This window comes from Myodes glareolus, chromosome 12, assembly GCF_982192425.1.
Source record: "Myodes glareolus chromosome 12, mMyoGla1.1, whole genome shotgun sequence".
Classification (NCBI taxonomy): Eukaryota; Metazoa; Chordata; class Mammalia; order Rodentia; family Cricetidae; genus Myodes; species Myodes glareolus.
In genome coordinates, this window is record NC_142037.1 from 38,896,089 (window position 1) to 38,912,934 (window position 16,846).

Below are 16,846 nucleotides of genomic sequence, written 5' to 3' on the forward strand. Positions count from 1 at the left end.
CAGTTTGTTTGTCCTGACAGTTAAAGAATTAAAAGGCAGGAAAAAGTGGGAGCGTTACAGGCCACAGCAGAGAAATCCTGAACCTGGGAAACAGAATGGGCAGAATCAGCAACTTTAAATGGAGGCTGCTCACTCATTTCCCAGCTGCCCAGACCTGAATAATCACACAGAAACAGTATTAATTATAATACTATTTGGCAGATGGCCCAGGCATATTTCTAGCTAGCTTTTACATCTTACATAAACCAATTTTTATTAATCTATGTATCACTATGAAGCTGTGACCTACCAGTAAGGTTCCAACATCTGTCTCATTTGGCAGTTACGTAGTATCTCCTTGACTCTGTCTACTCTCTCTCTAGATCTCTTCCAGTCTGCTATATCTGACCTGCCATAGGCCAAAGCAGCTTCTTTATTAAGCAATGGTAATAAAACATATTCACAGTGTACAGAGGGGAATCCCACATCAAGCAACCGCAGAAAGACTTTTCTAAGGGGTAAGGAAGGAAACACACATACAGCAGGCACAGAAGGAAAGAGCCCATCCACCAAGGAGACAGGACCCAGGAGGGTGGAAATTTAGGCTCCTCTCCAGGCCTGGGGGTTTTAAGTCTTGGAAGGGTCTTCCTCCCCTAATTTAGAGTTGGTTGGTTTGAAGAAAGACAGGATGGCTGATTGGCCCACAAATGTCACATAGTCATTCCCTGGTTCCCCTTGTCCTAGTGGAGTCACTTGTCAGTAGGGAGCCTCCACTGGCAGGAGAAAAAACCCACAAGGACCTTGTTTTTAGCTTCCAGGCTTTTTCTCAGGTCAGGAGGATAAGGAGAAAGCCAGTCACCTTGGCAGTTCGCCATCTCTATTACCTAGTTGTAACCTCTCTCCCCATCCGTCTGCCTAGCCGGGGATCTCTCTCCCAGTTACTCACTTTAGTCCTCTGACTTGTTCCCGAGACAGGGTTTCTCTGTGTAGTCCTGGCTGTCGTGGAACTCACTCAGTTGACCAGACTGGACTCGAACTCAGAGATCTGCCTGCCTCTGCCTCCTTCGTGCTTGAATTAAAGATGTGTGTCACGCTGCCCTGCTTCAGTTCCCTGTTTTAAGACTGTTTGCCTAATCCTGGTGGGGGAGGAGTAATCATTCTTTACCTTCCAAAATTTTTTAAACGGGGCATCTGGGTACCCAGAATATCTAGGTTTACCCATGTGTCCTTAAAAGGACTTGGATTCGCATGGTTATTGTGGGTTTTTTTTTAGTTCTTGTTTTTGTTTTGGTATTTTTGAGACAATTTCTCTATGTAGCCCTCAAAGTTTTTCTGTAGACAAGACTGGGTAACACTAGGGAGGCAGTGGCAGGCAGATTTTGGAGTTCAGGTTCACCTTGATCTGCTGAGTGAATTTCAGGACAGTCAGGGCTACACATAGAAATCCTGTCTCAAAAACCCCAAACCAATAAAGAAAACCCTCTAAACAGATGTTATCAACCTATATCCAGTTGTTGCTTCTGACATTTATAGGTATTGGTTTTAAGGTTGCTTTCAACTTTTTGGCTGCTTTCAGCAAATGATATCCACTCCACAACACACATACTCACATCTGTTGTTCTGCATCCGGGCATGGAAGAGTGTGTAACTTAGGAGTAAAGCTGAACATTTCACTTAGGTTGTAAAAGCTGAGTGAGCTGGACACCCACAACATAGTAAGGTTGGTACATTGTACTCCTAAGGACAGGTTAAACTCAGACAGGCTGAGCACACAGAAGGGCAACACGTAGGATACACAGTCTTAAATGCTCTCAAGGAATATCATTAACTCAGCTGCTACATCTAGAAAAAGTTCAGTCTCTTTGCAGGCAAGAGGGCTGTTCCACACAAAATGTTATCACCACATCATGGAACTTATTATGCGCTCAAGGATTACCTTTGGACTCCTGATCCTCTTGCTTCCAGCACTTGAAATGCTGACTTTACAGATATGTGCCACTGTGCCCAGTTTTGGTGGTGCTGGAGGTCGAAGCCGTGGCTTCATGCGTGCCAGTTAGGCGCTCTGTCAACTGAGCTACATTCCTGGTACTTCTTCCACACATGTAAACTCTGTGGTCCTGGGAATGGGAGCAGACCCCAGTCACTGGTCTGTCAGGGGATTTTATGGCCCAACACAAGCTTTTGTGATGGCTGGCTTTAATTATGACTCTGACACAATTCAGAATCACTTGGGAATCGAGTCTCCGTGAGGGACTGTCTAGATTGGGCTGACTTGTGGGTATGTCTATGCAGGATTCTTGTGGGAAGACCCACTCACTGTGGGTGGCACTGTTTCCTGGGTGAGAAATCTGGATTATAGGGGAGTAGAGAAAGCAGCTGAGCACTTGTGGGCAGACAGTAAGCCACTGCTTTCAGCTCTCGACTGTGCAAGTGATGTGCCTAGCTGTTTCCTGTCATCTTGTTCTCCCACAAGGTTGGACTGTAACCTGGAACTGGGAGTCAAGTAACCCTTTCCTGTCTTAACTTGCTTTTGTCAGGGTGTTTGATCACAGCGCCAGGAAGCGAAATTAAGATGATGTGTGTCTGCTCCACCTAAGGACTCTAATAAAAACGTCCTAATTTCCCTTGGGTGGGGCTGGGTGTTTTCTTACTTTGTTTATTTACTTAAACTATTTTAATTAGCATATATCAACTACACATAATAACAGGTTTAATTATAGCATTTCATATTTGTATTTAATACATTTAAAATTTTCATTTTATGCATATGGGTGTTTTGCCCGCATGTATGTTTGTGTACTGCTTGCATGCCTGGTGCCCTTGGAGGCCAGAAGAGGGCATCAGATCCTCTGGGACTGGAGTTCCGGATGGTATGAGCAGCCATGTGTGTGCTGGGAATCACATCTGAATGCTCGTAACTGCTGAGCCATCTCTCTAGTCCCAATATAGGATATATTTTGGTCATATTCAACCGTTGTCTTCTTTTGTTTCCTTCTCAATTCTGCAGATCCCCTTTCCTCTCCCAATTAACCTCAATTCACTCTGATGTCTTTTCTCTGAGGACTGAATGAATTTCGGTAGGCTTGCTTACAGGAGTGTCGGCTACTCCACTGAAGAAACTGCCTCTCCACCATCAACCATTGACTGTCAATTAATCCTCAGGGAGGGGTGGGACCTTATGAGGTTCTTACCCCCTCCTTGACAGGATGCTGATGGGTCTCATTTATAGTGGGGTATTTCCCCACCTTCTCTCTGTCTCTCTCTCTCTCTCTCTCTCTCTCTCTCTCTCTCTCTCTCTCGCTCCCTCTTTCTCTAAGACAGGGTCTCGCTGACATCCTACCACAGCTTCCAGTGTGCTAGGATTGTGGGTAAACGTCACCAGGCATTTGTTGGGGTGGGTATATTTTTTTTAAATTGGCATAAAGCTAACAGGTTTCCTTATGACATTTTTATATGTGGTTTTGATTGATCCCCTCCCTCCTCTCCTTTACCTCCCCATCTTTTCTCACCCATGTCCTATTGGTTACCACACACCCGCCCCAGGAATATTAGTTTCTCCTCTCCCGCGGGCTCCTCTGTACTTTCCTGGACTCTAACCTTTGCTCACAAACGAATACTTATAACAATTTAAAGATAGGATCTTTAAATGAGAGAGAACATGTAATATGTCTTTCCGGGTCCTGGATTACCTCACTTAATATGTTTTCCAGTTCAAAAGTGGTAGTATTTTCTCTTAATTGTGTGTGTGTGTGTGATGCTGTATGTATGTGCACATGGGCGTAGATGCCTAGGGAGGCCAGAAGAGGGTTTTAGAACTCATAGACAGTAATGAGCTTCCTGACGTGGGTGCTGGGAATTGAGCTTAGGTCCTCTGCAACAGCAGTACCAACTTAACCACTAAGCCACCCCTTTCAAAGATATTTTGCTAATGTTTTCAGAGTATAGTCAGCTTTAGTGAGTGACAAACTTCCGAGTAGCAGGGCGCTGTCTGTTTTATTTAAGCTTTAGTATCCTAAAGACTCAAAACAAACCTACATTCACCATCATGAATTAACCCCGTTTTTGAGTTGAGGTCACTAGGGCTCAGGGAAGATATGGCAACGCTGCAGTTCTCTAGGAAGTTTTCTGGGGCACCCTTTGAGGCCTAGGTGAAAGTTCTGAGGGTCAAAGTCAGCTCTGTGCTTGCCTAACCAGGCCAGTCCGGCAGCAACAAGGTTAACCCGAGGCCCCGCCCCCTGGATTGTTCAGGGGTCGAGGACCTGGTGCGCGGCTGCGGCGGCGGCGTCTGTGCGCTTGCGCGCTGCCGAGGGGACGGGTCGGACTCAGAAATGGCGGCGTCCATGTTCTACGGCCGGCAGTTGGCCGCGGCCGCCCTGAGGAGTCACCGGCCGCAGGCTACGCTGCGGGCCGCCGCCCAGGTAGGTCCTCCAGCCCGCTTCAGCCTCGGGGGGTCGGCGGCCCGGCGGCGGGGCTGTCCGCGGTGCTGGCACGTCCCGGGTGCCTTGTGGGGCGCAGCGACGAGGCTGCGAGCCAGGAGTGCTAGCCGGCGCTCGGGCAGCTCCGCTCCGACCCGAGTCCTCGGGAGGCCTGGTCCGACGTCCTGGCTGCCCGTCTCGGCTCCGGGAGCGTGGCGGGGCTCGCTAAGAGCAGCCTGGGGCCGTCCTGGCCGTGGGTGAACGCTTCCGGGCTCCTTTTGGGTAAGGGGGATGCCCTTCAAGTGTACCTTCGCGTCCCGGGCTGTCGTCCGGTGGGAAGGGCTTCGGAGCTCCAGCCGAGTCGGCCTACCTACCCTCCCCAAATAGCCGTGATCGGTCAGCCCCGATCAACGAGTTTGATTTCCAGCTGATGAGCCGGGAGAGTAGGGAAGGACTCTTTCGGAGCGCTTCGTTTCTGGACAGGCTGAAGTGGTAGTACCGACTTCTGTTTGTTGCTTTGCTTCTTGACATTTAGAGTGTGGCAGATGTTGACCTAAGGTCGTCAGGCTTGTCAGCAGCCCTGGGGTTGTCATTAAGACTCGTTGCCATTGATGACGATCTTAAGTACTTTGGCCTAAGAGACAGCAGCCGAGATGATGGCTGAGGTTTAATTCCACAGCTGTCCCTTTCTGAAACTGTGTGCTTGTGTCCGCTCTACAACTTAAGGACAGAAAAACGGAGTCTGGGGGTGTTGTGCATTTGGTAGAGTGCCTGCCCAGCATATAGGAAGCCCTGGGTTCCAGCCCCAGCATCCCTGGAATCCTAGCACTCAAGGTAGAGGCAGAAGGATCAGGTCATTCAAGGTCGTCATTTTTTACCTAGAGAGTTCAAGGCCAGCCTAGGCTGCAGGAGACCCTGTCTCAAAAGAACAAAAACAAACCACTTAAACAACAACAAGCCCTATAAAAATCGGTCCTCAGTGTTGATACCTTAAAACTGCAAGAGCAAGATCAGCTTCCTAAGATAGTTCCAGAGTTTTGGGTTAGGTTCTGAGGTCACTTCAGGCACGTCTTAGTTGAAAAGATTTAGGCCCTCCACTGCACTTCCTTAAGTAATGCTGCCAAGTTTAGAGAGTAAGGGTTTCATCAACAGAAGGGTTTTTGTTTCATTGTAATAGTTTATTTGTTTGGAAACTCTGTTAAAAATGCCTTTGCTTCTTCCTATGGGATGTGTAATGTGCTGTCTTTGTTAACGTTTCTTTCCTGCCTCTCCAACATTAAGGGTATATATCTTTGGAGTTTACCAGGAGTCTGACATCTTGCTCTTTATGTGGACACATTCTCTTAGGATGAAACTTGTTCAAAGTCACACATTAAATTTAGTAATTCAGTTCTTTAAAAAGAACTCGTGGGTTTGTCTTGGAATTGGTCATTTTTCTTTTTCCTTAATTTTCCTTTTTTTATTTGATACATAATGCTTTAATTCATGTATACTTATGATCAAATCAGGGTAATGAGTATTTTGTTTCCTGAAATATTTGTCATTTCTTTGTGATGAGAACATACATAGCCACCTTTCCGGATGATTTAAAATAGAAGTACATTAGTGTTTCCCACAGCCACTGCAGTAGAGCACTTAAACCCCTTCCCCTATCCAACTGTAACTTCTGATGCTGCCCCGTCCTTGGAATTGTGCAGGGGTTGTATTGCTAATAGAGTTTAAAACTAAGGAAATCGGAAGTTATAGCAGTTGGTGCTGCAAGGACACAATTTAGATGTTAAAACTCTTTTAAAGAGCTGGGCATGGTGTTACATGACTTTAATCCGAGGCTTCTGGGAGGCAGAGGCAGGTGGATGGCTGAGTTCCAGGTCAGCTGGTCTATAGAATGAGGATAGGCAGGGCTACAAAGAGAAACCCTGTCTCAAAAACCAACCTCCTCCAAATAAAACCAACCAAATCAAACTCAACTTAGTGAAAGTGTTCCAACAGTAGTACAGTAGGTACTGTAATGCTTTCAACTAATTGAGCATCCCTATCTCCCTCCCCCCATTCACCCCCACCCCCACCCCACCGCCCCAAGTTTCCCTGTATAGTCCTGGCTGTCCTGAAACTCCACTAGATGATGCTGGCCTCAACTCACAGAGATCAGTTGGCCTTTGCCTCTGCCTGCCGAGTGCTGGGATTAAAGGCGTGTGCCTCTGCTGCTGCCACTGACGCTGCCACCACCTGGCTCCATGTGAGCCAAAAATCACCTAACAAAAATCTAAGTACTAGATATGAGAAGCCCTCTTTTGTTGTTAGCCCAAGAAACTCCCAAAACATATGGCCTATTACTGTTGTTGCCCTTGGTTACCTCAAAGAAGTGGAAGGTCAGTCTCAGTTCCTGAAGACACCATGTGCTTCAGAAATTGGCCCAGAGATCCCTGATCTGGAACTGTTCCAAAGGCCCCCTCCCTGAAGACTGGCTCTCATGGTACCAAAAGGTACCCTGAAATATTCCCAAAGGAGGGAGACAACCAAGAGTTCTACCCTGCTGTGTTGCCTGTGAACCACACCAACAGCGTGGTACTCTGAGGGTTTAGTCACGGCTCACAGAACTTGATGGTAATGAACGACTTTCTAGTTGGACTTAAGAACTACTCAATAAGAGGGAGACCATGCTGTGTACTAGAAATGTAGCTACCACTCAGTGCTACTGAAGTCATGGTTATCAACAACTGAGAGGAGAATCAACAACCACTAATTTATTAAACCAGCATCGTCCCTAACAACAGTCTATGAACATTTGTCCTTATACCCATAGATAAATGTAGTCTTCACCCCTTATCAAGGAGATTTCTCTTGGCAACAAATGGAGACCACTACAGAAACTCCACATTCCACAACCAATCAAAATGCAGAGTTGTGGAGTCCAGTCCCAATGGATACATCTACAGAACATTCTCATACCTGAATCTCAGGGGACATTGGTGAAGAGGGGCCATAAAGATTGTAAGAGCCAGAGAGTCAGAAGCAGGGAGTTTGCTCTGAGATTGTGCCTTTTAGTAACACCAGAGGCTATCCCCATGAGGTCTCACCAACATGACTGCCCAAATGTGAGTTGAACAAGGATGACACCAATGGGCAGGCCAAAGTGGATGAAGAAAAGCCCACAAGGCCTCCACCCTACACCAAGAACTATAGGCAACTAAGAGAAAGCTGGACGTGGGCGAGCACATCAGTTAGTTGCTCAGTGCTGAACGGTCATCCCTGAAAACATACATACATATAGGGATATATTTAGGACTATATATGTATATGTGAATACATATATACATGCAATAACAACTAGTGAAAAAGCCATGAATCTGAAGGAGAGAAGAGAGGCGTGTATGGGTGAGTTTGGAGGGAGGACAGGAAAGGTAAGGAATAAATACTGTAATTAAATTATAATCTCAAAAATTACACACACACACACACACACACACACACACACACACACAAAATCACACTGTTTCTTTCTGCTCAACTACCTGAGAGTGAGTTGCAAGTATCATGGCACTTCACTCCTACATACTTATACATACATACATACGCACACATATATTCTCTAAGAATGTATACATTTAAGAATGTGTATGTATGTGTGTGTGCGTATTCTTTAAGAATAAATTTTTTTAGCCAGGTGTGATGGCCCACACATCTAATCCCAGCACTCGGAGGCAGAAGCAGGCAGATCCCTGTGAGTTCAAGGCCAGCCTGGTCTACAGTGCGAGCTTCAGGACAGCCAGGGCTACACAGAGGAACCCTGTCTTAAAAACCAAAATAAAGCAAAACCAATAAATAGAATAAACAAGAATAAACATTAGTATGTGCAGTACCAGCTACCCGGGGACTGAGATGTTAGGATCACTTAATTCCTGGAGTTCTAGACCAGCTGGGCCATCTCAAAATAAACCAGACCAAGACAAACACACCCCAGTCCTAGAGGACTAAGACCTTTTCCCAGATAGCCACAGTGCACTCCTGTGTGCAGGAACTTCATCACTGAGTTAAAGTGAGTGATTTGCAGTCCCGCAGTACCCTTTAGAGTTTATGTTTTAGAAAGTGGCATCCTTTTCTGTGGCATTTCTCTTTGATGCGTTCGTTCTGGAGGTGCCATCTAGTGATGTAGACTGCTGAGTGACTTTTTTTTTTTTTTTTTTTGGTTTTTTTGAGACAAGGTTTCTCTGTGTAACAGCCCTAGCTGTCCTGGAACTAGCTCTTGTAGACCAGACTGGCCTCTGCCTCCCAAGTGCTGGGATTAAAGGCTTGTGCCACCACCCAGCTAGAAACTTTTTTTGTGTGTGAGTGATTTTTTTTAAGGATTTCTTTGTTTTTAATTATGTGTATGTGTGACTTTGCATGGGTATCTGCATGTGTGTGGGCCATAGAATCTGATCCCCCAAAGCTGTAGTTACATGCATCGGTGAACCATTCAGTGTGGGTGCTGGGAGCAGAACTTGGGTCCTCTGAAAGAACAACAGTATGTGCTCCTAACCCTCTAGCCTCAGCATTGAAGTTTTCAGCATTAGTGGCACACTGTCTCCTAGAGAAACATTAAAGAAATGAGTGTGACTACCTTCACTAGGTTTGTCTAGGTTTTTCCCTTCTTCTTTTGAGGTCTAGTTTATGTGCAATAAAATCTATGGTTTGATTCAATGGCTATATTGGTTTTTATATTTGTGTACAACTTTGAAATCTCCACTGAGATGATAGATATCTGGGTTGTCAGCTCACAGAGAGCTCCTCCTCCTTCTCCTCCTCCTCCTCTTATCGTTTCTTCTTCCTCATCCCTTCCCGTGTGTGTGTGTGTGTGTGTGTGTGTGTGTGTGAACTCTTTGTGCACATGGAGTTCAGAGGACAACTTTGTGGAGTTAATTTTCTTCCATCCTTACTGGTTTTGGGGCTTGAACTCAGGGTCACTAGGCTTGTATGGCAAGCCACTTTTACCTCTGAACCATGTTGTCAACCTTAGCCACGCTTTTAACTAGATGATGAATTAGCAATAAATTGCTATTATATGTGATTGACTTGTTAGGTTAGAGGTGCTCAAACTAGGGTCTATAAGAATCAACTAAGTGATTTATTACCAGTTCTGATTTCTTTGAGTCCAGTTCAGCTATTCTGGTTTTATAGAGAATGGAGTCCAGGAATCCCATCTTAAGAAACAGTTTTAATTTTGATGCAGTAGTTCAAAAATAAATTTCTTTCATTTCAAGAAACAAACTTTATGTAAAGCTCTTTAAGTCTTAAGTTACTAGTTTTTTTTTTTTTGGATGGAAAATATGTTTTTGTGTGTTTGATTTCATGCGTTAGTAATGGGGGTGTATGACTAAAGCGTAAGGATTGTAGGAACTGAGGGTTTTAAAATTAGGAAAGGCAGGGTTTTCAGCATTTTATTAGGTTTGGCTTAGACCGATGTGAGGTGTTGGGACTGACAGATGTTAGAGATCTAACTGGTGAGTGTGGAAGCTGCAAAGCTAGCTGCATATTTCTCTCTCGTTCAGCAGGAAGATATAAGTTAAAGATTTCTTTTTGACATTCTGTTTAATAAGAAAAGTGTGTGTATGTGTGTGTGTGTGTGTGTGTGTGTGTGTGTGTGTGTGTGAGAGAGAGAGAGAGAGAGAGAGAGAGAGAGAGAGAGAGAGAGACACTCACTTTTGCAAGGGATCTGAGGACTAAACTTAGTTCACGAGGTTTGTACTGCAAACACCCTCTCTGAGCCACCCCTTTGGCCTTTTTGGTCATAATTCTGATTAAACTGAAAACAGGGAGGTTGTAGTTTTCTCTCTATGAGCATTCTTTCTCATTCTTACTGCCAGCTGGTATGTTTGTTTACTAACTGTCCTTGTGCACAGATATACACTAGACTTTACCTTAAGGATAACTGCACTCTTCTATTTATAGTTCCCATGTGCTTTAAATGTTTAATAGAGTGAATGAACATTCAGCATGGATTGAAAAGGGGAGGGGTTTGTAGTTGCACGTTCCCCAAGTCATTCTGCTCTCACGTTATCTAATGCCAGGTAGTGAAAATCCCAGAGAAGGGTACAGAAAACAACGTGGGAAAAGATGAGATTGACTGTAGAGCCTCTGAATTTATCATTTAGCTAGCCATTTCCTGTAGGCTAGTGAGATAGGTGGTGAAGCTCAGATATCAAGTAAGGACTAGGGGTGGATAATGAGGAAGCAGGTAAAAAGTTACAAGGTAACACCTGATATTTAACTGGTAGGCCTGCTTTTAGTTTTTCATTGCAATTCAGGTACTCTATTGTGTTTGAATGATTTAATGTAGCACTCTATAACCAAGCGTGAAGAGGCGGTTCATTGTTATTTCTTTCTTGTAAAACAACTGCCAGAGCACTGTCATGCTTAAATATGCCTCCATTCTTTTCTCAGGGTCTGGGAAGTTCTGGATTGTTTAACAAGCATGGACTCCAAATACAGCAGCAGCAACAAAGGAATCTCTCACTGCATGAATACCTGAGTATGGATTTATTGCGGGAAGCTGGAATCTCTGTTCCCAAAGGCTTCGTGGCAAAGTCGGCAGATGAAGCTTATGCAATCGCCAAAAAATTAGGTATTTAAAAACAAACAAGCAAACATTAGTCATCTTATCACAAACTTGGATAAGATGTAAGCTTTACTTGTGGTTTGATAACTTTTGACGTTTATTTTGGGAGGTAGGTTCTCATGTTGCCAAGGATGTCTGAACTAAGATTCTCCTATCTTTACCTCTTAAAAAAATGCTGGGATTAGGTGCATGCCACCAAATTTGACTTGGCCTTTTTTTAAAAAAATTTTTAAGAAGGTAGTATTTTACAATTGTTGAAAATTTACAGTTATTATACGATGATTTTAAGCTGTAGTGTAGTGACTTAGGAACCACTTATATTGGTGATAGGATGTGGTTTGAAACCCTCTTTTTAGCTAGAACAGATTTATGGGGAAAGTGAGTCTTTATCCTTTGTAGCTTGAAGGATGGTGGCCGTGGTGAGGGTTTTTTGTTTTGTTTTAGAAAAATTTTGGTGGGGATTCTTAGCTGTTCATGTGTGGTTGTGGAGAGGGGGCATGGACATCTTTGCTTCCCATGTGGGAAACAGATGAATAGGGATGAAGAAGCTGAGCTAGGCTAAGCTCCCTAGGAGCAAGCGGTGTCTTACCTGCTCACCGATCCATCCCAAAGGCTTAGAAGGATGCCTGATAGTTAGGTGTAGGAGGAAGCTGCTTATTGGTTCCTGGCTGCTCAGCCCTGAAATAATCACACAGAAACCATATTATTTAAATCACTGCTTGGCCCATTAGCTCAATCTTCTTATTGGCTAATTTTTACATCTTAATTTAACCCATCTTCATTAATCTGTGCATCACCATGAGGTCGTGGCCTACCAGCAAAGTTATCTGTGCCCGGTGGTGACTCCATGGCGTCTCTCTGACTCCGCCCCCTTTCTCCCAGCATTTCATTTAGTTTTCCCTGCCTAGCTCTGTCCACCATAGCTCTGCTAGAGGCCCAAAGCAATTCCTTTATTAACCAAAGATATTCACAACATACAGAGGGGAATCCCACATCAGTTAGGTAATCAGTACGTATTAGAGTTTGTTAAACAGGTTCTGGAGTTGCCCATATTTACCATTGCATTCTTTTATTGAGAGAATCCTTAATAACTTCCATTAATTTGTTATAGAAGTATCTTAAACAAGCTTTGATTTTAGAAAATAAGCCTAAATTTACATTTTAAATGGTTTAGCATGAAAACATAATGAAATAGTGTAGTGTCTGTACATCATTTTTTGTGTTTGAAGTGTGAGCAGTTTTTATGTAGGTGAGTAGGCAGTCATCTTGGGTGGGCTTGTGGATACTATGACTTTAAATGTGTTTTGGTGAACTTTGTGCTTATTAGCTTTTCACACAGACTACAGAGCAGCTAGTCTAAGTGTTAAACCTAGACTACTAAGAAGTGTTTAAACTTACACTTACTTTAGCTCTAAAAGCTAGAATGTTCTTTAAAAATGAGAAAATTACTATATAAATTGTTTTCAGTGAGATGGCTACTGTTTTCTTGACTCGAGAGTATGACTTTATAGTTTTTATTGTTATAATCAATTTTTTCAGATTATTCAATAAAAGTTTTGTGGAACACTAATTTTAGTGAAATGCACTGGGGTTTGAATTTGTGTATGGTCAATGTTAGCAGGCCCTGATTTATTTATTAATAAAGTCAGTAAAACTGTACCTATTTTCAAATTATTACTTTCTTCACTTAGTTGAGTTTTTTCCTGAAACAATAATTGAAAAACTTTTTTTTTTTAAAAAAACAAGACAATTATTTTGATACTTTTATATTTGTGACAACTTTTATGGATTAGGATTTAGCCCTGAGAAGGGCAGGTGGGATCTCTGACTTTTTAAAAATATGTTACTTTTTAAAAAAAATTTTTTTGTGTGTAGTGTTTGTGCCTTTGTGAGTACATATGTACCACATGTATACAGTTGCCCACAGGGCCCAGAAGACGGCGTGGGGTTTCCCTGGAACTGGAGTTACAGGTGGTTGTGATGCTCTGATGTGGGTCTTCTGCAAAATCACCAGGTCATCTCTCAGCCTTGGGAGCTCTGCCTTGAGGCCAGTGGAAGGGCACTGTCTAGGCTCTCCAGTCATGAGAAGTTTTAAGAAAATGTTTTAGTCTCAATGTTGTGCTTTAAATTTTCTTCTAGGGTCAAAGGATGTTGTGATAAAGGCACAGGTTTTAGCTGGCGGCAGAGGAAAAGGAACGTTTACAAGTGGCCTCAAAGGAGGAGTGAAAATAGTCTTCTCGTAAGTCACAGTTTTTAAAAGAAAAGTCTTTATTTAAATCACCGCATTGAGAAAACACTGAGCTTTACTTGTGTACAGGTTTTTTTCACATGGAAAACAGAAGGATTTGAATTTTTTTTCTTATTATAGTCCAGAAGAAGCAAAAGCTGTTTCCTCCCAAATGATTGGGAAAAATTTGATCACCAAGCAGACGGGAGCGAAGGGCAGAATATGCAATCAAGTTTTGATCTGTGAGCGGAAATATCCAAGGAGAGAATATTACTTTGCAATAACAATGGAGCGCTCATTTCAAGTGAGTACTTGTAGACAAGACACGAGGATTTATTTATGACTTTCAGTTTCAGAAGTTGACCATTATGTATATGAGGAATAAGAAGTATTATCCATAACTCACACAGAGAATTTGTCATTTTTGAAAAACAGTATGGTAAAATTTGACATGTAATATAATTTTTTAAAAACTGAGCTGGCTAGTGGTGGCGCACGCCTTTAATCTCAACACTTGGGAAGCAGAGGCAGTCAGATTTCTGTGAGTTCTAGGCCAGCCTGGTCTACAAGAGCTAGTTCCTGGATAGGTTCCAAAGCCACAGAGAAACCCTATCTTGAAAAACCAAAAAAAAAAAAAAAACTATTGGAAAGACCCTACTGTAATACTTAATATTTTGGGTTTTCAAGTTGTTAATGTTCATTAATAATAGCTTAACTCTCTGGAGATCATAATTGAGTTAATGAACTGAGAACATTAGTTTCTTGTGTGGCAAAATAGTCTTATCAAAACGAAAGTCAGAATAAACAAAAAACATTTATCTCTCGTCATCGTGTTCTTTTTCCACTTCTGGGTATATTCTGTTTTCTTCTTCGTTAGATTTTTTTGTTTAACTGGGTTATTTGGTATGAGTTGAGGGGTATATTAAATAGTGAGTGATAGAGTTTTGAAGGAACATAGCAATTTAAGGGACATTAGTACTGCTGCCCTCTGTGGACCCTAACGTTCAAACATTGAACATAGGAGGCATCAACTTGAGTCACACCCTTTCCCAGACAAGATGCGTGATGGATATCCTGTACTGTAACTGGCCTTCTGAGCTCAGTAAGCTTTTATTGACTACTTGGTGTGTTAACTAGTAACGTTTAGTTAATACAAGCATCTTGAAGTTTTTAATTTTTATAAGTGGTATTTCTTGAGGTATAACACTAGGTGGTAGCAAGAATCCACTTAATGTGATTTTAAAAAGCATTCTTTCATTTTTCAGTGAAGGAAAAGATTGCTCTGGGTGGTATAATTTAATTTTGTAAGTTATTTCAGAAATTGCAAGACACTAATCTCATCACACAGGTTTGCAGAAGTTGTGTTTTATCACTTCCTTTCTTTACACATTCTTTTCCTACTTGGTATACATTAGTACCTATTGTCGTGTTAGTAAATACCTGAACAAACCGAGGGAGACTTTAGGTTTTGTTTTGCTAGTGAGTGTGCATGTGTATGTTCATGTGTGCGTGTGTACAGGCATGCATAGGTATGCGCCATGGGGCTGTATGGAGATCAGCAAGCTCCCAGGACCCACCTGTTGCTACCTGCAGAGGATTATGGGGTACTGTGTTGTGCCCAGATTTCTTTCTTTTTTTAAAGGTTTGTTTTGAGACAGTCTTACTCTGAAACCCATACTGGCCTCAGACTTGTAGTAGGAATTCTTTTGCCTTAGCCTCCTGGGTGCTAGGATTACAACTTCTGGCCAGAATAGCTTACCTTGAGTATAGGGAATGCAGCAAATTGAATGTTTTATTGTTAAGGAAACTGAATATGTTATTAAAGATAGAGCATTTGAGAGAAGGCTCAAATTTGAGTTCATTTTAAGAACTTGAATATTCAGAGAAGTATTTGGGTCTTATTAATGGAAACATGCTTTTATTTCAATTGTAAAAGTATGTGTATTAATTCAGACAGAATACTGTAATAGGGAAGTCGTTTGGCCAAAAGCACAATGCTCATTTTGTTGGAGACAGAGCTTTTCTCTACATCCCAGGATGGCAAATTATAAAGCTCTTTGATACTATCATCTTAGATTGATGCAGAATTGGTTGTGCTTTCTAGAGTATGATCAACTTTGGAGAAATCCCATGCATAGGTTTTGGTTAACCAAACAAATCAGGCAGCAGCTGGGGACGTGACTCAGCACTCAAATAGCATGAATAGGTCCCAGGTTTTAGAACCAACCATCTTAAATGTCAGTCAACAATTACAGCTAGAAAGCAAAGGGTATTTATTGATTGAATTACAGTTGTTCACATGGCTAGGTATAGTTATGCCTGCTTATAATCCCAGAACTGAGGAAATTGATGCAGGAAGCAGAAGACTCTTTGAATTTGAGATTACTTGGGCTTCCTAGGGAGTACCAGGCCAGCCAGCGCGCCTCTCTCTTCTATACTTTAGTTGGAGATTCCTCTGGTCTGTGGGTTGGTGTGCCGGAACAACAGACATGGAGTGACCACTCTAATGCTTTGTTAAGTGAGTTACTGACATTTGCCTACTGTCTTTTCATTACCTTTGTCCTGAGAAAAATCGAATGGACTTTGCTACTTTTCTAGTAAACTTGATAATCTGTTAAACAAGTGGTTCATGTCAGATTTTGGCTGTCAGATTTTGGCTTTTGTAAAAAGTACTAAAACAATTCCATAAAATTTTTCTTAAATAGATCTTTACTATAGTGAATGGCTACTATTTCCTTTAAATTCAAACTTATTTTAAGGGAAGAATTTTTGAAAGACAAAAGAAAATAAAGACCGTGAAAATAACATTATTAGTGTAAATATATTTGAACTTATAGCTATCTATTTCCTAGAAACTAAATTGTTTTGAAATATTATGACGGATTTAAAAATTAAAACTAGCCAGTTTTGGCACACGCCTTTAATCCCAGCACTCGGAGGCAGAGGCAGGAGGATCTCTGTGTTTGAGGCCAGTGTAGTCTACAAGAGCTAGTTTCAGTACAGGCACCAAAGCCACAGAGAAACCCTGTCTTGAAAAACCAAACCAGACAAACAAAAAACCAAAAAAAAAACCCTAAAAATTAAAACTAAAGCTCGTTTTGAAATACTTTTCAAATGCCTGTAGAGAATGAACAAATCTTTATTAACCTGTGAAAGATATCATAGACTAAGTTTGAATAAAGGCTTTTCACCTACTTTTATATATTATTTCATAGGTATCTATTTTTAAATTGGAAGACAATTCTAATTCCTTTTTCTTTTTATATTATTATTTTATTTTGTGTGTATGTGCAAATGATTGCCCGCACTCATCTGTGTCGTAGTATATGGGTTAAAGTCAGGAACTTAGAGGATTCAGTTCTCTCCTCCTTCTTCTGCCTGTGGAACCTGGAGTATTCCGGGGCCATCGCCTGCTGAGCCATCACGCTGACCTCCTCCCTCCCTCCTTCCCTCCCTCCCTCCCTCCTTCCTTTCCTCCCTCCTTCCCTCCCTCCCTCCTTCCTTCCCTCCTTCCCTCCTTCCTTCCCTCCCTCCTTCCCTCCCTCCTTCCCTCCTTCCTTCCCTCCCTCCCTCCTTCCCTCCCTCCTTCCCTCCCTCCTTCCTTCCCTCCCCTCCCTCCCTCCTTCCCTC

At 42.5% G+C, this 16,846-nt stretch overlaps 1 protein-coding gene across 1 annotated transcript in view; it reads left to right on the forward strand.

Annotated features, from left to right (window-relative positions):
• The first annotated feature begins 4,245 nt into the window (after positions 1-4,245).
• The window catches only part of Sucla2 (succinate-CoA ligase ADP-forming subunit beta), a 38,491-nt gene continuing 25,890 nt past the window's right edge, over positions 4,246-16,846 (forward strand). The window contains exons 1-4 of the mRNA XM_048421914.3: positions 4,246-4,397; positions 10,815-10,995; positions 13,129-13,228; positions 13,358-13,520. Coding sequence (XP_048277871.1) covers positions 4,308-4,397; positions 10,815-10,995; positions 13,129-13,228; positions 13,358-13,520 — 534 coding nt within the window. The 5' untranslated portion in view covers positions 4,246-4,307. The remainder of the gene's footprint in view (positions 4,398-10,814; positions 10,996-13,128; positions 13,229-13,357; positions 13,521-16,846) is intronic.